Genomic DNA, 21,684 nt, shown 5'->3' with positions numbered 1-21,684 from the left:
AAAAACTTTTAGAGATTTGGTAACAGTTTTACAAAGTTATACTAATGGAAAAGCAATCATTGGAAATAAAGTTTGCAGTTTTAATCGTTTTAGTAAGTTATGCCTTTTTTCAAAATCTGTTTACTCTCCATACAATGATGGGTTGTGTTGTAAAGACGAATTGCAAATGAATTTGCAAGCATGTGAAAAATTAGCAAACGTGTTGAATAAAATTGCTAATAAAGATGAAGGTGAAGATTTGTATGAAGTTTTGTTTTCATCTAACGAAAACGTGTTATTTTGGAACGTGAATCAGGAAAACTTATTTTAAAACACAAAAATCATCTCGTACTGTTGATGAAAGTGTAACTATTTGTCTTGATGATGATAATGATGAGTGGGATGAATGTTTCAAACCAAGCGATCTAAATGATATTTCGATGATTGATTGGACGGATGAATTTTACAAAGTGTATTTCAGAAAAGATGACGACTTAAAATCTATATCACAAAATTGCGAGAATTTGTTGCATCTTGTCGTGATTTATTAAAAAGTGAAGAAGAGAAGAAAAACAAAGTAAAAAGGAGTTAAAGAAAAAAAAAAAAAAAAAAAGACAAAAACTGTACCAAGAAAAAAAAAAATGAATGAAAATGGAAATGATATTGAAAATGGTAATGACATTGAAATTGATAATGATATTGAAGCTATTTATATGTTGAAAGAGTTTTCTAATAAATTGGATATTTCAATATATGATTGCGTTGTTTATCATAGTGAAATTATGAATGAAATTTTAGAGGAAAAATGGGAAAGAAATATGATTTTGTAGAAATTTATAAAAATATGGAAATGATGAAATCGAAAGAATATATAATGACATTTTTCTTTCAGTGCTTGATTATCACCATCCTCTTCCAACGATTGTAAATGATGATGAGGAGAACGAAGAAGACTAATTTAATTAATGACGATTTTATAAAAAAGCCGCAAGATTATTAAAAGGTGAACATTTAGAAGATAATGAACAAAATATATATAATTTGTATCAAAAGAAAAGAAAAATATAATCGATTAAATATAAATATATGGAAAAAAATGATTTGTGGAGTATTGATTTAGCTGAAATGAAAGATTTGGCAAGATATAATGATAATTTGCGATATTTGTTATGTGTAGTCGATGTTTATTCAAGATATGCATTTGTTCGTTTATTACAAAATAAATCTAGTAAAAATGTTATGAAAAAATTTGAAGATATTTTATTGAAAGAAAATGAATTTCCTAAAAAATAGTATCGGACGAGGGAAGTGAATTTCAAGGGATTCGAAAAGAATTATCAAAAAAATATAATTTTACAATTTATAATACCTATAATCGTGAAATTAAAGCTACTCATGCTGAAAGATTTATACGAACAATAAAACAGATGATTAGAAGAACTATTGACTTGTTGCAAACGAGAAGCGAAAAAAAATTTTAATTATAAAAATACTTACATTTAATTGTTGAAAGATATAACGAATCTCCTCATCGTGGATTACTTTCCGATAATCTTTCACCATATGATGTCTATTTAGGTGGAAAAAAATAAATTACATCAAAAGACTGTCTAATATTTTAAACAAAAAAGGGATAAAAATTTAAATATATTAAAAAAATGATAAAGTGCAAATTTCAAGAATTAAAATAATATTTTTGAAAAGGAAAGTTTAAGACAGTGGGTTAATGAGATTTTTTATATAAATAAAGTTTTGTTGACGGATCCTGTTACTTATAAGCTTTGTGATAACAGTGGTGAGGAAATTCAAGGGAAGTTTTATCGTGAAGAATTAAAAAAGGTTTAAAAAATGAAAAATATTACATTAATTAGTAATGTTAATAATAAAATGGTGAAAAAATTATATTAATCATTTTACCACAACATTACCAGGTCAAATTGATGCAATAAATAATAAAAATACATATCTGTGTTAAATGTTTTTATCCAAAACAGCAAAAATATTAATGAAGATGAATGCTGGTGTGATTTGGAATTAAAATTTTCAAAATACTTTATTCAAACGGATGATACCACTAAAAATATAGATAAAAGTTTATATCCAATTTTGAAGTTTAATTTACCAAGAATTAAAATACCATCTGGAATATATAACAATAAAAAAATTTTAGCGCTTTTAAATGATTATTTAAACGATTTTAATGTTTTTTTTAATAATAAAAATGGAAAAAATAATATAATTTTAACAAATGAATATACTTGTTACTATGGTCAGGAAAAGAATCTTATATCAAAATGGTAAAAATATGATTTTAAAAATTATATTTGGACACAACCCGTAATGAACAAAATAGAATATATTGATTATGCTACAGGAAATAATACCTTGGAATTTAAATTGACTTTTCAAAAAATTAAGTTTTATGTTGGGGTTGGATAAAGAAGAAATAAAATATACATTTGATTCTGGATTTGATTCTAGCGAACGTAAATTTTTAAAAAAAATTAAAATATTTCATTGTCCATATCTTCCTGATGAGACAATTGGGTTAAATAAAATGTTTATATATTGTGATAAAATTGATAGTGAAATTGTTGGTGATTCAAGAAGTGAATTGTTATGTATTGTCCCTTTACATTACGCAGATGAAAGTGGAGAAGACTTGTTTGTGTACAACCTCCAATTATAAAAAAACAATTAATTTCTTTATTTATTAAAGATTTAACTATAAAAGTGTTGGATCATCAGGGAAACTATATACCGTTTAATTCTGGAAATATAACGTTGGAATGCCAAATTGATTGAAAAAGTTGAAATTAAGTTACGACCTATTAAAATACCTAATCATAATCATGCTTTATCTCAAAATTTTTTTTGGCCAGATATAGATATATTATATCCATTTAATTTATCAGGAATTAGTAAAAATAATAAAATTTTATATCGAATAAAGAGTTTAAAACCAAAAAATTTCAAAAAAGGAGGATTTAAATTAAATATTTATTCAGTTATTCCATATGATTTTTTTACTAATACAAGTGAAAATGTACAAAAAATACCAGATCTTGGTGATTTAACTAATGTGAAAAATTGTATACCAGATAGTATAAGAAATATTAATAACGAACCGAATAATATTAAATTTTTTTTATTAATGCATAAAAAATTTTTTTTATATTTAAATGGAGGATTAGCTAAATTAGATGCTGTTGCTAATTTTAATTTGCAATCAATGCAAATAATGGAATATGAAAAAGCTCCTTCGATTCTATTTTCAAAATATATATTATTTGAATTGGAGTACGATGATTCAGATAACTACATCACTGACGAAGAACTAGATATATTTTTGGACTTAAAATTTGAAGAAAAAAATGAATGAAGAAAGAAAAAATGATTTGTATAAATATTATGAAAATGTATTAGAGGGTAATGGAATGAAATATTGTAGTCCACATTTTAATTATATAAAATATAAATCTAGTTCTATCACTGAAAAAAAAGGAATTTGTCCACCTACGGGTTTAACTGATGTGGCACTTAATAATTTATTAAAAAAACAATTATCAGAATATACTGTAAAAGAGAAAGAAAAGGAAAATAAAAAAGATTTTCCAAAGAGAAAAAGAAAGAGAATTGATGATGATTTATTGAATTTTTTGCAGAAATAAAATAAATGTAAATAATATATATTTATAAGCTATTAAAAAAATTATCATTTCATTTTATATCTTTTGTTGGTAGTGTGAAGTTCTAACTAACAAAAATAATAAAAAAATGGCAAGCGTTAGTGAAAATGAAATTGATAAAAATGATCATGTTGTAAGCAGTAATTTAAATTTATTTCAACCAGTTCCTCGAAATCACACATTTTTAGAATTTAGACCTATTTATTTAAATCCCGAACCTGACGAACCTTATGCAAAAAAATTCGAATGTATAATGTCAAAATCCGAATATGGTTTATTGAGAACTGATGACTTCGATATGAGTGGTAGAATAAAATTAATGGCTGGTGGTACTTTATTTAATGATTTAAACATATGCGTTTATCCAAGACCTCTAACTAACATGTGGTGTAATATAAATTTATATATTAATGATGTTTTAGTAAATAACATTACTAATCAGTATAATAGAATTTCGTATTTAAAAAATATTTTATATACACCATATGAAGCACGTGGCGATTTAGGTGCTGTAAATCTAGATATATTGGATGGGAGTGGAAAAATGGATGTAGTAAATAAAATTGCGGATAATACGGTAATAATGGAGCTGATGTAAATGGGAAAATGCACGAGTAAAGCTTATAAATAATAAGACTTGCAAAATTATAGACCAACTTGATATGACTTTGATAAATGGATATGGTAAAACAACATGGATTACATCAGCTAGTGATTTGAAATTTCAATTTGCAAGAGCAGATAAAACAAATTATTTGATGGGTCTAGCTGCTGATAATCCCCAAAATTATGATATTCATCTTAAAGATTTTAAGATAAATACTAGAATGTTTAAACCAAATGAACAATTGAGTAGAGCCATAAATAATAAACTGATACAAAAAATAAAGAGTGTCATTATTTTGTAAATAATATGAGAGTTGTTACAAAACTCTTCCTATTGGATCCCAAGCAATCAACTGTTATGATGTATTCACTGGGGTTTACCATCAAGAGTTTTATAGTTTTCAAAAACAACAAGATTTAATGGATCACATCAACTCAATTGTCACTTATATAATTTATTGAATTTCCGTTATTGTTGTGCACGTACTAACCGTGCAGTAACACATGAGTATTACGGTCGAAAAGAAGCATATTGGAATTTAAAGAAAATTTTAAATAAAAAATGAAAAATGAATTTTGATTACGCACGATTTAAGTCTGAATGTGGAATTATCGGTTTGATTTATCTCCTAATCAAGATAGTTTCACCGAAGTTTTATCGGGTCAGAATACAGGGATTTTGGATTTGATATTAATTTAAAAAGCATTAACTGAAGCACATACGATGATATTTTTGGAGAATTTAGAAATCAAATGAATTATGGATATAAAATCCTATATATTTTGAATATCGATTTTAATTTTGTTATTATTGTTGTGTATTCAACATGAGAAGAACAAAAATTATATAAATTAAAGAGAAAGAAAAAATTTAAAAGAAAAACTTTAAAAGTAATTGATATTGATTTTCCATTAAAAAAACAAATTATACACGTTGATCCAGTAATAAACCCTACTTATTTATAATGGATGATAAAGAAAATGTAAATGAATGGGGAAAATATGATATGGAAAATGAAGATAATAAAGAAAATGCGGAAAAAATTGTTAAAGACGAAAAGAATTTAATTAAAGAAAAAAATAAATTTGATGAAGAAAAATTTGATTCTGATGATGATGATGATGAATATGAATTTGATGATGATAACGATGATAATGATGATGAAGATGATGATGATGATGAAGAAAATATTTTAAATGAAGAGGTTTTAAAAGCAATTGTCAAATTAGTCGAATTTTCAAAACAAAAGAAAAAAAGTGAAAAAAATAACATTATTCCAAGTTTGAAATTATTTATTAATTCTAGAGTAGAAAATAGAATAAAATTAATTAAAATAAGAATATATTTAAAATTTGATTTTTATTTTAAAAATATTTTAAATGATAAAATAATTTTGCATGAAGAAATAAATCCATTTCATAAGAAAATGTTATTAAGAAGTTTAAAACAAAAACATAGTGACGATATAAAACATTTATTATGTGAAGATGTTCAAACAGGGTACTTATTAGAAGATGCTTATAACATAATTAAAAATAATGGTAAATGATAGTGTTGAGAAATTTGGTCTTGTTGACACAAGTCAAATAAATAAATTATTAGCAGAATTGAAGAGAAGATGAGGAAGATGATTTAATTAATGGGATAACTAATACAAAAAGACATGAAGTAATAAAAGCATATAATATATTAAAAAAGAAAGAAAAATAAAAGAAAAGGAAATTTAATTAATTTTTGAATAAAGCGAGTGATTTAAGACGAGCTGAAAACGAGGACGTTGTAGATACAGATGATATAATGGATGATGGTGATACTTTAAATATAGATGGTGGGGTACTCCCTTAAAACACCAATAATAACGAGGGGGTCAAAAGCACAACATCACAATTTAATTTCAAGATTTTTTAATAATCAGGGCATAAACAAAAAAGACTTAAAAATAAATGGGAAGAAATTTAATTTTACCTACTTTGATTTAGTAAATGATTTAATATCTAATAGAAAAACATTAAATCTCAAAGAACATGAATTAAGATCTATTTTACCTGAGTTAAAAAGAAAAGGAATGCCGGTTTCATATATTAAAAATAATAAAATTAAGGAGATGTATATAAATTCTGATGCAAGCAATACTAGAAGACGAAGTTCATCACAAATACCTATTTTATCTAGTCCTTCATCACTACTATCTCCTGCTTCAACATCATCATCTACACATATACCACTATTATTAACTCCTGAACCGTCTTTAAATTTAGGGAGTTCTACACCCCACCGTTTTTCTAATTTTTCTCGACGAAAAACATTGAGAGAAAATAAAACATTCGATATATAAAAAAAATGGATATAAAATGTATGTTGGGAAAGTTTTTAACAACTGATAATTTAATAAATTTGGGAAATAAATATAAAATTTTTAAAAAAAAATTCAAAGGTGTTTTTCCAGCTGATTATTACCCTAAAATAGATTTTAAAGAAGGTGGATAGATATGGAATACAGATACTAGTGATAAACCAGGTCAACATTGGGTAGCAGCGTGGAAAAATGGGAAAAATTTATATTTTTTTGATAGTTTTGGATTAACTCCAGAACATTATAAAAATAAAAGATGGAAAAAATTTGCAACTGATAAAAATTAAATTTTGAAATATTTTCTTATAAAAGACGTCAAAATATTAATACAACTACTTGTGGGTTTGGTGTTTGTTTTTTGTTACAAAAATGTTTAAAATGAATATTTTAAATGTAATTAATCATAATTCGACTTTAGATAATGATAAAAATTGTTAAGTTTATCTAAAATGTTTTTTCCAAGAATTAAAAAAGTGTACGCAAGAAAATGTAAAAATGAGAAGAAAAATACTCAAATATGTTGTAGTTATAAAAATATATTTAAAAAATAAAATTATGTTGTTGTCATTTTATCAGGAATTACATCAATATCTTTGCTTACATATCCATGTCTAATACATAAGTCCCAAAACTTTTCAACAAACTCTTTCATAACATAAAGTTCATCAAGTGTATAATCATTGAAATCGGGATGCATCATGAATACTCTGATAAATAGCGAGAATACAACTTCATCCAATGTAAAACGTACTTTTTCATAATCGTTCTTGTAAAATACTATGACAACCATCACTTTTCTTTTTCTTCTTCAAAATCTTTATATGAAAGACGAAGCTCGGTAATTCTTAAATCAGGCTTGCTTAGAACTTTAGAAAAAATAAATATTTAAGAAAGCAATTCAAATCTTTTCATCACATTTAAACAAAATGTTTACCTCGTTCAGGAATCAATGAATTTTTAAGAAAGTACCCCCAAACTATCGTGACAAAGTTTTCATCAATATATATCTCTTCGTCCCTTTCATTGACAAATGGGACTTCTACATTTTCTTTTCCTATATTACTTACTATATCTTCAAACACATCAAATTCACACCAAAATTGAAAAATGGGTATAGTGTAATTATGCTCAAAAAAAGTTACAATCATTTTTTTAAATAAGATGATTTCGTTAGAAGTATTATACAAAATTTGAAAATTTACTCTCTATTTATACAAGTCATTTAGCGAAAAGAACTATCTTTATTTAATAAAAAATATATTTCAGAAATAAAATTAAATATTTACATCATATATTGTTGTCAGTTCATTGGGAAAAATATCTTTCCTAATTCTTACATTATGTTTACTTTTTATATGATTGTCGAAAACAATATAACCATGATCATTCTCATTCATATCGTCTATTAAACATTCCATGAAATTTTTTGATAAACCCTTATTAAACAATAATGTTTTTAAATTCCTATTATCTCCTACATTATTGAATACAATAATGTATTGACTATTTGTTCTAGCTGTTCTTAATTTTGTATTTCCGTAATTTAAATTTTGACATGTAAATATGATAGAAAAATCCTCATGATGACAGTCTCGTGTAGCAATTTCATCCAATTTTTGTATTATCTTTATTATCCGTTGCATTAATCATCAAATCGTCCAGTATTATTAATGTTTGATTTCCTAATTTTTGTTTTATGTCAGTTACAGAGGGTATGTGTAATTTGCATTTGATAAATTCGTAATTTTGCAGGGCTGTATTTTTTTGTTCATTAATAATAGATTTTATTTCGTCAAACATTTCTTGATAACTAGACGAGTAATAATATAAAAGTTTTGTAAAGGGGTTCAAAGATTTCATCATTAAATTTTATCAATTCTTTTATAAAATGTGTTTTTCCACATTGTGATGGTCCACAAATAGTCATCATAAAAGGATGTTGAAATTTTACAACTGGTTTATATATCATATTTTCAATCTAAAAATAACCATAAGGAATTGTAAAAAATTATCTAATACTATACGTTTATCAAAAGTGAATGCAAACTTTTCACTTCTTCGTTTAAAAATACATTTTGTTGGTTATCACGTGATATTTTTCTTTATAAATTACTTCAATTATTTTTCATTATCTTTTACACACTCATTTATCGAATCAAATGTTATTTTCTTTTCCCATCACCCTTTAAAGAAAATCCTTTTGCATGCACTATTTCATTATTTTTATCTGTTTTAAAAGAATAACTTTTTGGTCCCGTAGAACAAAATGATTTAATATATTCACCATTTTTTAATTCGTTAGTAAGGTCACCTAGGTAATTACCCGTTTTAATATCATTTCCATCAACACTAATGTAAATTATTGAATCGGTATCATAATATAAAACTTTGTCTTGCAGCTTATGTAATACATTTAAAAGCTCTAATCTTGCATAACTTGTTACAAAAGAATAACAACATTACGATTGGGTAAAATTGACGAACATGTTTCATTTTTTTTATGTGTTGTTCTTAAAATATCCGAAGACACGATATTTAAAGAAGTTAATTCGTTAGTATGATTGTTTGCTAAATACAGTAGATCATATAAGTTATTGATAAATGATACTGTAACTGCATTATCATTTTGTGCAAACTTTCCCCATAATGAATTTAAAATCATTTTCATAATGGTACGAATACATATATTTTTCTTAATATTACTTCTATCTAATTGAATTCCTTCGTGTTCATAATAATCTAATATAAATTCATTTAATTTTTCTTCATTAACAGTTTTTCATCCTCATTAACAGTTTCATCCTCAGTTTCATTATAACATTCTTTAGGAATACCACTATTTTCTTGTTTTATTTTCATAAAATTGTCTACAAACCCTCCGAAAATTTTACCCCTGTTTTATAATGATAAATTTCATATATTTTAATTATTCTATATCCACATTCAATAGCTTTATTTATTTCAACACTAGTCCATGTACCTTTAATGCTCTTTTCTCATCATTATGATTACATTTTCGATTTTTTTCCATAGCACAAGTGTAACATAGTGTAAATATCAATTTATTATTAATGCGAAAGGGTAAAACAGGAAATAAAAGTGTAGTAGGGGTAATATACAACATTTAATTAACAAACACACTTCCGACATCAATATTTAAACATTCTTCCTCTAAATATATTTCGGGATGATTTAAAGGATATTCATACTTTTTTTGAACAAATGGATATAATGACGTAAAGTCAACATATTTAACCTTTTCATTTTCCTTCACTTCATAATATAAACATGAAGGTGATGTTCTACCACCATATAATGCATCACGTGGATGCAACGGTAATACATTAAAAAATTCCTCTTTCCTACTTTTTATTTCACTTATATTTTTATCTTTTAAATATTCACATTCCCACATTTCGACTACATTATAATTATTTTCAATTAATTGTTTTGAAAACTGTTTTGTTTGCATTCGTAAAAAATACATTTTTTCCTTTTTCAAAGTATTATAATCATCGTTATTAAAACATTTATTACACCGATAAACCGGTTTTTTTTTTTTACACCGATATTTTCAATAGCTTTGACGGACGATTTCGACTCAAATGTGACGAAACCGTAACTGAAACAAAAAATAGATGCAAAAATAAAATATTCGCCAAGTGAAAAAACAAGTAACAATCTTATTCTTACATTGCATTTCGTCGACCTCTTTACCAGCAACTGCGAGCTGTGGTTGCAATTCTTCCAATTCCCGTTGCATAACCGATACCTACAGATACAAAGAAAGCGCCATGGCAGGTATCATTCAACAATAGGAAGTGAACGATAAATTAGAGAACAAGAAACCTCCGAAGCGGCATTCTTCAACCTTTGTAAACCATTTTCGTATCGATTCTTTGCCTGGATTACTTCACTGCAACAATGCAAAAATGTGAATGCTTTGAATTTTGAACAAACAAAACGTACAAAGAAAAAGATGTGGATTGCTGACACAGGCATACAGTAGGTGATTCTTTGGATGAACGCAAAGTCGAAAGTAAGTAAGAATTCTTTAGTTAATTTCATAACAAAATTGCGCCATGCACAGCTCCTTACTGTCATCAGATGGATTTGAATAAATACCATCAAAAGCGATGGCAATCATTAGAATCTTCCCGAGGTAAACACATAAATTGCCACAAAAGTGAAGTAGGTTTGCAGACAAACTCGGCCCAGGCTCCTTGCGTGTATCAAATACAACGGACACAAAACGTTATGCACTCTTTTACAATCTGATTACAGTGATGCATTGTGACATATTCTTATGTATACTGATGTATACTGATGTACACTGATGTACAATGATGTATTCTAATGTACACTGATGTACGGCAAGACTAAATAAAGCTGGTAAATCAATCGTGCTTCCATTTTTACTCACCCCTGTTTCTTTTGAAGGAGAACCTTAAACGTGTTGATGAGTTCAAGATATGACGTTGGTGTCACGTACCGTAAATGCTCGAATAAGCGCCCGGGGCGCTTATTTAATTTTTGGAGGCGAGAGGGGGGCGCTAATTCGAAGGGGGGCGCTTATTGGAAGGGGGCGCTTATTTCATTTTCGGATTTTTGACGTGAAAATGACACTGGTATTTTTATTTCTTGTGACCTTAACTGTAACATAAGTATGAAAATTTTGAAAACGTTAACATTCTAGAAAGCAACATTAACATTTTGTGAAACTTGAAATGTTCTCCAAGCGATTTCCTGGTGCCCGTTAAAGGGCATGTGTATTGTACAATGCGTTTAACATCGTGAAATGTTTTGTATATATAAAGAAAGCCTGCCGTTAATGTTCAGCGGTTGTCTTCAATTTAACACACAATGAAAATAGTACTGACATTGTTTATGCTATATCGCGTCTTTCGCTAACCATTTGATCCTTAATCAATCTCAATTTCTGTATCGCTGTCATCAAGCAATGTTGACACAGGAGCAGCATCTTCAACATCTGATAGCGTGATATCCTGAAAAGGATCATTCTCCAGTGTTTGCTGAAGTTGCTGCTGAACTGCCTTCAGTTGTGCCAGGCCAGAATGACAAGGTTGACTCGGCTTTAAGCAGTGTATCAGCTCATCTTGAGAACCGTCGACAGCAAGTGTCAGCGCACAGCACTTGAAGGAGTTAACAATAATGTCCTTATCCAGATCATTCCATGCTTCAATGATCCACTGGACAATCTCTCGCCTAGGAGGAGCTCGCATGTTCCCTGCTGCAGTAAACGTGTGTTGACCATTTGCCATCCACTCGTCATATCTCTCAGTCACTTTGGCTTTGAATGGTTTGTTCCACGATACATCAGGCGCTTGGATATATTTCGTACACCCCAGGTATAATTACAGGATCTATCTTTGCGCGATTGAGCTCTTGTTTAACGCTGTCTAAGACGTGGCATCTAAAGAATCCCAAGCCAGCATCCGTCTGGTGAACGAAAACTGGCCCAAGACACTTTTAACCCAAGAAACGGTTAGTTCTTCATTCATCCATCCATTAATCGAGGACGCTACGACACACTTTGTTCTGAATTCCTCATTCAGTGCTTTCGACTCTCTCTTGGCACCTGGAAAACGATGAACGGCTTTAGTTTGGTACCGTCTCCTTTGCAGTCAAACACACTGAAACCTTCGTTTTTCATGGCCAGTTGTTTTCAATCGAATTGTGCTTTCGCCAATGTTGTCGACCGTGGTATTGGATACCATATCTTGCCATACTGCTGTCTCATCCATTGCAATGATATCCCTGTCTTGGTAAGCGATTTTTACGTTGCCGGCGAATCTGCAAAACATACGCTATGAGTTTGTCTATCACTTTCTCGGGGTCCTTTTGTGATTCAGTGGTTTTGCGTCTGATTGCCAAACCATGTCTTGACATGAACCGCTGTAACCAACCGGAACTGGCAAGAAACGATGGTGGCATTTCCTTCTCTTTGCATTTCTCGTTATCGAAAATTTTGCTTTGCTTGCGATCATTTTTCTGGAAACACGAAGGCCATTGGAACGGCGCTCATGTACCCACTGTAATAATGCTTCTTCTAGGTCTTCATCGAATGGCTTTCGTCCGCCTCCTTCAAGCCGCTTTCTCTTGCTGCTAGTATCTTCCAATTTGCTTTTCTTTTGTCGCCATTCTCTTACTCTCTTGCGGTCGACACCAAACTTTGCTGCGGCTTTTCGGTTACTGTTACACTCTTCGGCAAATTGAACAGCCTTAAGTTTAAATTCGTTAGAATAAGAAGAGTTCTTCAATCCTGCGTGCGATGTAGATGCTAGAGTTATACTTTCGTCCATGATGTCAAAGGTAAGCATGCTGTAATGCGAGAAGGCCGGAAAAGACCTCCCATGAGAAGATCACATTGTATCACGTGCTACCAAACACGTGTGTGACATTCATCTGCTGTTTACAACATGGCGCGTTCAAGCTATACCTTTACTTGGCAAATGGTTTACGAAATAGAATTTGCGTCTGTGATAAGAGGACACCATGTTTATAAAGCTGAATGGTCACCACAGCTTGGAGAACGGCTAGTGTGTCGGAAAGACGATCGAAAGGAGGCTAAAGAGCACGATGAATATGCGATTGGAACATTTATTCAAGACAGTGGCAAGCTGGTTGGACATGCGCCCATTGAACTTTCCTTCCTCGTGTTTACATTTTTACGAGCTCATGAGGATAATGCGGTGGAGGTAAAAGTAACTGGAAAAAGAAAACTTGAAAACGGCCTAGTTGTTCCAGGAACTTTTAAAGCAGTAACACGAAGCCGGCGACTGGGAGCAAAGTTTAACGAGGAACTTGATAAAGTAAAGCTCCTATGTGCCCACATGGATATTGAAATCAAGCAAATGAGAAGCAAACCTCTGAAGAACATTGATTTTGAGTTCTAACGAATGTCCGTTACCGATGTAAAAATTAAAATACTGTGTATCGAACTGAGTACCGAAGTTCATCTTTTATCGGGGAAGGGTGGGGGTGGGGGTGGGGCGCTTATTTGAGAGGACGCTTAGCAAAACCCGTCTTTTCTCGAGGGGGTGCTTATTGGAAGGGGGGCGCTTATTTCAAAATTTGAGTCCTAGGGGGGGCGCTAATTCGAAGCGGGTCGCTTATTGGAAGCTGGGCGCTTATTCGAGCATTTACGGTAATTATGACGTTTCAGTTCGCTAAGAAACCTCGTTGATAGAACACGTGTTCCCGTGTGAAATTCCTGGCACATCTTGACACAGCCCACTCGTATCGCAGAGGACATTTCGGTCTCGGCGAGAAACCGCTGGGCAACGACTTGTAAAGCATCCGCCGGCCATAACTGAATGAAAAAACATAGAATGCAGCAAAACGTCTTTTTAATACTCACTTTTTTACACGTCCTTTTAACACTCACTTGAAACCAGTCGATGGTACAGCAATTAACAAGAGAAGGAAACTTTCGTAATCTTGTGCGGAAAGCATCGCCAATCGGACTCATTGCTAGAACAATGTGCAGCTGATTTCGTACTCGTTCGATGAAGAAATTGAACAGGGCAACAGGGGAACGATCTGTCTGTTTAGATTTTTCTCGTTGTCTTAAAAAAACGTCGAGTGAGGAAAGTTATAGTGAGCTCAAATACAAAAAAAACATGATCATAAACACAACATTAAAATAATATTACCTATCAAATACAAGCATTTTTTCGCAAATCTCATGTTTCTCGTCCAGTTCAAAAAGGTTTGGTACCTCACCTGCATTCCTCTTTAATCTAAAAAGTAAACAGCTCCGTAATACAAGCATAATACAAACTAAACCCTTAAAAAAACTACCCTGATAGAAAACAGTTCTATGAGAAAAGGTTACACAGAGAGCATAATACAAACTAAACCTTTAGGAAAGTTTCACTGATACAAAACTGTGCGAGGAGAAAAGGTTACACATAGAGCATAAGCCTTTAAGAAAGTTTCACTGATAGGAAATTGTGCGAGGAGAGAAGATTAGATGGAGAGCATAATAATAGTTTCACTGATAGAAAACTGTGCAACGAGTGAGGGTTGCACGGGGAGCAACTTCACAACAATACAAACTAATCCTCTCCTAAATTCACTGATAAAAAAACTGCAATAAACTGCATTGCTACTTATCAAACGCAAGCGGCAGAATAAAATTCCCAGCACAAAAAAGGTAACAAAAAAAAGGGTTTGACATCAAAATACAAAACAACTAACCTGAGTATCGGTAAAGAGGAAGACGCCGGGTTGTTCACCTTCCGCAGTCTTTCTTAATATAACTTTCAAATCTTCCCGCCATTCAAACGACGTGTAACCTTTTCTAATCTCGACCTGATGATCAAAAGATAAATATGTTATTATTATTGCGATATATAAGAGGACATGCAATGTTGCAATAGCGTCATTTTGAAGGCCTTCTGAGAAATAGCATGCGCATACTTTTACAAGATGCGAACATACCAGTTGAAAATACATCGGTTTATAAGTTAAGTCAACTTTTGATTGGGCGTTTGATTGCAATGCACTATCCAGTTTATTATACATATCTATGGTTGAGACACCGGAAGTAAAATTACCCAGTGTCCGCCATGTTTGCTCCGAAAGCCAGCATAATGATGAAGCGTTAAATAGGGGAAAGGCAAATTTTTCGCTGTGCTTTTTTTATTCATGAATAGACAGCTATTGCTGCCTTTAGAATTTTTATTCATGAATAGACAGCTATTGCTACCTTTAGATTTCATTTTGCGTATTGGGAAATTGCGAATACGCATATTGCGTATTCGTCTTTCATTTTGCATATATTGCACGTACATCTGTCAATCATGCACTTTCAGCTTTTACATCTGAATTTGTATTGTACTGCATTGGCGAAGGAAAGGAGTAATTTTTGAGCAGCACAACCCTGCAACATAGGTGGTTGAGGGCAACAATTATACATTCTAAATATTGATAAAAAAAGTCCGTTTACAACTGTAATATATATTTATGTAAAACTGTATGTATCAACGTGTTACATCAACATAATATAGCAAGTATTTTACATAAAACAACATAAAGTACTTGTAATGGTATGTCAGCGGCAAATCGTTTGGTGTGTGGAGTGGCTCACCTTTATATTATTGGAGAGGGCACTGAATTGAAATTCTTACCGTAACAATCATCCGCATCTTGTATGTGGAGCCTTTCATTATGTCTCTTTCATTCCGTTTCTTGTAATACTCTGTTGTGTATTTTTTCTTTAAGGTTTGCTATTGAGCACGTGTCGCGCATATCACGGGTGTTGAAGCAACCACGTGGTCATGCTCTCTTGGTTGGCGTCGGGGGCTCTGGTCGTCAGAGTTTAACAAGGCTTGCCGCTCACATGGCTGACTACGAGCTGTTCCAGGTACAACTATAGCTCAGCTGCTCTGAATAATCAGCGAACTGATAGTCGCTTCATGACTTATGGAATATGCTAAGCTTATCGACGGCAGCCGTATCTTATTTCTTCCTGTTCTTTTACGTAGAATAAACTGCCAGGCTGGATCCATTAACTACGACTATATTTCTATACTGTATTAACGTTCATATTCTCACAGATTTCGTATCAGGGGTATACTGGCTGGTGACGAGACAACTAAAACTCGTTGTGGGCCCCCTGCCATTACAAGACCCTTGAAAAATTTATAAAATTTATAAATTATTTAAAAAATGCTCTACAGTTGATGAAAACAACTTCCGAAGAAGAGTTGTATCAAGTTTGTTTAGGTTCTAAACCTGCCCTTAGGCCTCTAAAATGTTCCAGCATGCCCCCCTGTTTCCTGTACCTATATAGTATTGAAAACTACAATGTAGGGAGAAGGACGTGGGGAGTGTTTACGCTTATCCAACCCAATGTGGTAAGGCATAAGTTATACCATAAGCTGTTGTATTGTAAGTTTGGAACTCTTGGTGTCACCCTGTACAATCTGAATTAGATAATGAAAGTTTATGATCCGAAGTAATTGGGTGCCCCTGTTCTTATCACCCGATTACTAGGTCCCACTTGAGAAACGAAAACAAACTTTAACGTACGACAGGGGTCGGTTGCACGAAGCCTGGATGGCGTTATCCATTGGATAGCAAAAATCTCCAAACTTGTCAAAAAGGTGCTAATATTTTTCTTACGACAAAGAAATTTCGTAATCTTCGAAGCAATATTTTCTTTCAGTGATTGCACTGTTTGAATCTTATGCTTTTTGCTTTTTAAAAGGTTTTATAAAAGCTTAAAAAAACTTGCTATCCATTGGATAACGCTATCCAGGCTTCGTGCAACCGGCCCCAGAGTTTTAACGACGACGTATTTCTGTTATTTTTGGAACTCAAAGCCATGTATAAACATAGGAGATTTCGTGGAAATATGATTTTGATTAATATGATTATTTTTTCGTATCAAGTGGGACCTTCCAATATGGCGGTTATGGTTCACAGAAATAGCGGAGTGCGTTATACAGTATATTTCAGTTCAGTGGTCTCAACTCATTCGTATGTACTTGAGAGGCTACACTTGAATTGCTTATGCAAAGTAATCCTACTTATTTTGTTTTGACACGGCAAATTAATGAGCTAACGACAAACCTTAACTATTGGTGTTATGAACTCCTCAAGAAACGGCAATCTTAAAAGTTCAGGCCAGATGTGATGTATAAAGTTGATGAGTAAACCCTTGATATGAGACCCATCCTGGTCTTGATCAGTCATGATCATCAGACGACCGTAGCGCAATCTCTTCATATCCTCTTCGGTCTCATACTTTTTGCCGTATTTTAGACTCACGATCTTGAGGATGTGATTAATTTCCATGTTCTCCGACAACTATATTAAAAGAAAATAGTTAGATTCATAAGACAAAATCAGTATAAAGTGGCATGTATCGCAATGCCTTCAAACTATTGAGACATATCACAAAACGTTGCAAGACAGTATGAAAGCAGGAATATAAAAGATACGTGATATGTTTGAAAAAAGTTTTTTACAATAGCTCGCTTGGTTTATATGCACGGTAAGAGCAACAAAGAGGGAGGGATTTGGGGGGGAAGTGCACATCTTTTCTAGTCTCGTCTTTTTACTTGGTTTTGTATACATGGTAAGAACAACATAAAGGGACGGATTTAAGGGAGAAGTGCACATCTCTCCTAGCCTCGTCTTTTTACGTTGTTTTGTATACATGGTAAGAACAACATAAAGGGACGGATTTAAGGGAGAAGTGCACATCTCTCCTAGCCTCGTCTTTTTACGTTGTTTTGTATACATGGTAAGAACAACATAAAGGGACGGATTTAAGGGAGAAGTGTACATCTCTCCTAGTCTCGTCTTTTTACGTTGTTTTGTATACATGGTAAGGACAACATAAAGGGACGGATTTAAGGGAGAAGTGCACATCTCTCCTAGCCTCGTCTTTTTATGCATGATAAGGACAATAAACAGAAAAGGACTTAGGTAGAACTGCAAACCTCTCCTAGCCTCATCTATAGAGAATGCAAGATGGGTGCGAATTTTAAAACGAAATATTAACACACTAAAAATTATGCAAACGTTATTGAGATAATCGAACACACTTCCCTAAATTGTACGCACCTGTTTACCGGAAGCTTCTCTCACATTGAGCAATTTTCCTCGTAGAGGAAACACACCATAACGATCTCGACCAACTACACTAAGACCACTGACGGCTAGCGTTTTGGCCGAATCTCCCTCGGTCAAAATAAGGGTACACTTTATGGAGTTCTTTCCCCCAGCATCGTTAGCGTCGTCGAGTTTTGGAATTCCTTTTAACTTCGTTGTCTTGGCGCCACTGTTTCTAGTCATTTTATTCTGGAAATAACAAAAAATGTCTGACATGGTATAGGGAAACAGATAGCCAACAAAAAATAATGCAAACTAGAGCCTCTACCCTAACCATCATGGATTCATACCTAACTAAGGTCCCTCCCCCACACATAGTGGATCCATACCCAATTAGGCTCCCTCACCCGACCATTGTGGATCCTTACCCAACTAGGCTCCCTCCCCCACACATTGTGGATCCATACCCAATTAGGCTCCCTCACCCAACCATTGTGGATCAATACCCAACTAGAGCCCCTCCCCCAACCATCGTGGATCCATACCCAACTAGGCTCCCTCCCCCACACATTGTGGATCCATACCCAAGTAGGCTCCCTCACCCAACCATTGTGGATCAATACCCAACTAGAGCCCCTCCCCCAACCATCGTGGATCCATACCAAACTAGGCTCCCTCACCCAACCATTGTGGATCAATACACAAAAAGAACCCCTCCTCCAACCATAGTGGATCCATACCCAACTAGGCTCCCTCACCCAACCATCGTGGATCCATACCCACTAGGCTCTCACCCAACCATCGTGGATCCATACCCAACTAGGCTCCCTCACCCAACCATTGTGGATCCTTACCCAACTAGGCTCTACTCAACCATTGTGGACCCCAATCCCTCCTCCCATCCACCACCAAAGTGGATCACACAAGAACTCCTCCTCCAACCATAGTGGATCCATACCCAACTAGGCTCCCTCACCCAACCATCGTGGATCCATACCCACAGGCTCCCTCACCCAACCATCGTGGATCCATACCCAACAGGCTCCCTCACCCAACCATCGTGGATCCATACCCGATTAGGCACCCTCACCCAACCATCGTGGATCCATACCCACCAGGCTCCTCACCCAACCATTGTGGATCCATACCAACTGGCTCCTCACCCAACCATTGTGGATCAATACACAACAAAGGCTCCCTTAACCATCGTGGATCCTTACCCATTCCCCTCCAACCATTGTGGATCCATACAAGGGCTCCCTCACCTACATTGTGGATCAATACCAACTAGGCTTCCCTCCACATGGATCCATACCAAGGCTCCCTCACCCAACCATTGTGGATCCATACCCCTAAGCTCCTTTACAACCATTGTGGATCAAAACCCAACTAGGCTCCCTCACCCAACCATTGTGGATCAATACACAACAAGAACCCCTCCCCCAACCTTTGTGGATCCATACCCAACTAGAATCAAATAATACAAAAGATCCTAAGCTAGTTATATCGTTCTTTAGAAAATGTTTTATCACATGGTTCGATTTAAATGAGTATTTTTCACACCTCACTCTGTCTTTGAATATCATGTACGACGTATTCGACGATACCGCTCTGCATCACCTTCGTAAATAAATAGTAAAAGAAGTATTATCACGAAGTTAAGATCTTTGTCTTTTCTCACAAGAATCACGTTATTCTGCACAATTAGTATTCCTTAAAACATCATTTATGTTCTCTTGTTTATTCAAATGGTTTGAAAGGTTAAAGAATCATTGTCAAACACAATACATTCCTTAAAACATCATTTGGGTTCTCTTACTTATTCAAATGGTTTGAAAGGTTAAAACATCATTGTCAAACACAATACAAAGCACATCTCTTGTTTGTTTATATTCGTGGAAAATATGATAATTCCATCACACGATGATCTTTCCCTCTTTCGTACAACTTGGGCAACAGTTAGAAGTGTGCGATTTCAAAATACTAAGTATTCATTTCAATACCAAGTTTTGGTCCTCCTCTTTAGGCGCGTTTTCAACCGTTGAGCTTTCCATAGTTTTGAATAATTATTTGTCCACCCAAAGAGATACGTTTATGAAAAAAGTAACTAGCAAGCTTTTGAGAATCTTTTTATCCAAAAACGACATAAATTTTTCTACATCCACAAAGAATGATTAAATATCGACAGATTACAAAGTGATACAAACAAGCAGTATGTATGCATTGATGTTTGCTATTGACATTGGGCATTTTGTTTTAGTTTTTAACGTTTGAACTTCAACTTTGAAAGTTCGACATATTTATGAGCGATTGTTTTTCGTTTGATCAACTTCATATAATTATGACCGGAACGGAACGCCATACGGTTGGTATTACTGAATATATGTGTATCAGATTTTCATCAATGTACACACGTCATTGTAGATGACATGAAGTATTAACATGTATTAGTTGTGATAATTTGTGTATGTAAAGAATACATTCATATTTCAGTTTGATGTTCGTGAATGTTTCTCCTCGCGAGGACTATTTCCAGGAAACCCTATGTTCACTTCGATTTGCCACTAAGGTATGATTCGTATATGTCATAGCATGATTTCGAGTGCAATTCGGGAAAAACATGCACGAGTGAGTTTTTCAAAGACTATCAAAATTGCACGAGTCTGAAGGACGAGTGCCTGTTTTTCCCAAATTGGACGTGAAACCATGCTATTACTTATTAATAATATACATGAAAAAATTTCTCAATCCTGCCGGCAAGTTGTAAATATCGACCGACTCGTATTTTTGAATTCCGTCAAATATTACTTTTCACAACACCATAGCTTCCGCACACGCAGCTAGAACAAGATATCTACTTTTAGCAGTGTTCATGTTTTCATACAGAAATACTTTGAAAACGGTGAACTGTAAACTCGTTCGCCAAAGAAAATCAACTTGAAACTTCGCCAGCCATTGTAGTTGCTTTGTTTACAATAACTTAAACTTTCCCGCCTTCGAAATATTGTATTATGATTGGCTCTTACGTAGATCACTTCTTTGTTTGACTAACCAATTAGGAGCACAGTTTTCAAAAATAAATTGCACTGCTCATAACCAATTGAGAAATTTTTTCATGTATATTATTCTAAATACAACTTTACACCATATGACCAACCTTACATCATATGACCAACCTTACACCATGTGACCAACCTTACAAATTAAATTTGAGAAAAAAAATTGTATGTTTTTGCTGTCGCTGTCTTCATGTCTTTATACAAATATTGGCTGTGAACACTCAACCTGTGCTCGAGTTTTGTGAAATCCTACCCCTTAACATTTTTTGCAGTCCTTTAAATAATATTTTTCTTGAACAGGAACTAAAGTTACATGCCTTTGCCAAGAAGGTATGCTGTATTATGTTCATCTGCTTCTGTCTTCTTCAAACATATCGTCTTTTGATAGCCATATTTTATTGATCTTTA

General features: G+C 33.0%; 1 protein-coding gene and 1 long non-coding RNA gene across 2 annotated transcripts; both read right to left on the bottom strand.

Annotated features, from left to right (window-relative positions):
- Positions 1 to 10,329: 10,329 nt before the first annotated feature.
- LOC124458511 lies at positions 10,330 to 11,074 on the bottom strand. Its single transcript, XR_006953239.1, has 3 exons — positions 11,052 to 11,074; positions 10,478 to 10,544; positions 10,330 to 10,400 (listed from the first exon to the last, which is right to left on the bottom strand). It is a non-coding gene; the product is annotated as an uncharacterized LOC124458511 (long non-coding RNA).
- Positions 11,075 to 13,742: 2,668 nt separating this feature from the next.
- LOC124457050 (DNA gyrase subunit B-like) lies at positions 13,743 to 19,826 on the bottom strand. The gene is made up of 9 exons (XM_047007342.1): positions 19,781 to 19,826; positions 18,230 to 18,466; positions 17,231 to 17,467; positions 16,531 to 16,581; positions 14,852 to 14,965; positions 14,453 to 14,469; positions 14,305 to 14,391; positions 14,037 to 14,217; positions 13,743 to 13,961 (listed from the first exon to the last, which is right to left on the bottom strand). The coding sequence occupies exons 2-9, from the start codon at positions 18,458 to 18,460 to the stop codon at positions 13,743 to 13,745; spliced, it is 1,137 nt and encodes a 378-aa protein (XP_046863298.1). The 5' UTR covers positions 18,461 to 18,466; positions 19,781 to 19,826.
- Positions 19,827 to 21,684: the final 1,858 nt, after the last annotated feature.

Source organism: Xenia sp. Carnegie-2017, unplaced genomic scaffold, assembly GCF_021976095.1.
Source record: "Xenia sp. Carnegie-2017 unplaced genomic scaffold, XeniaSp_v1 HiC_scaffold_6, whole genome shotgun sequence".
In the NCBI taxonomy this organism is placed as follows: Eukaryota; Metazoa; Cnidaria; class Anthozoa; order Malacalcyonacea; family Xeniidae; genus Xenia; species Xenia sp. Carnegie-2017.
The sequence above is the reverse complement of the archived record's forward strand: the minus strand, read 5'-3'. Positions and strand labels throughout refer to the sequence as shown.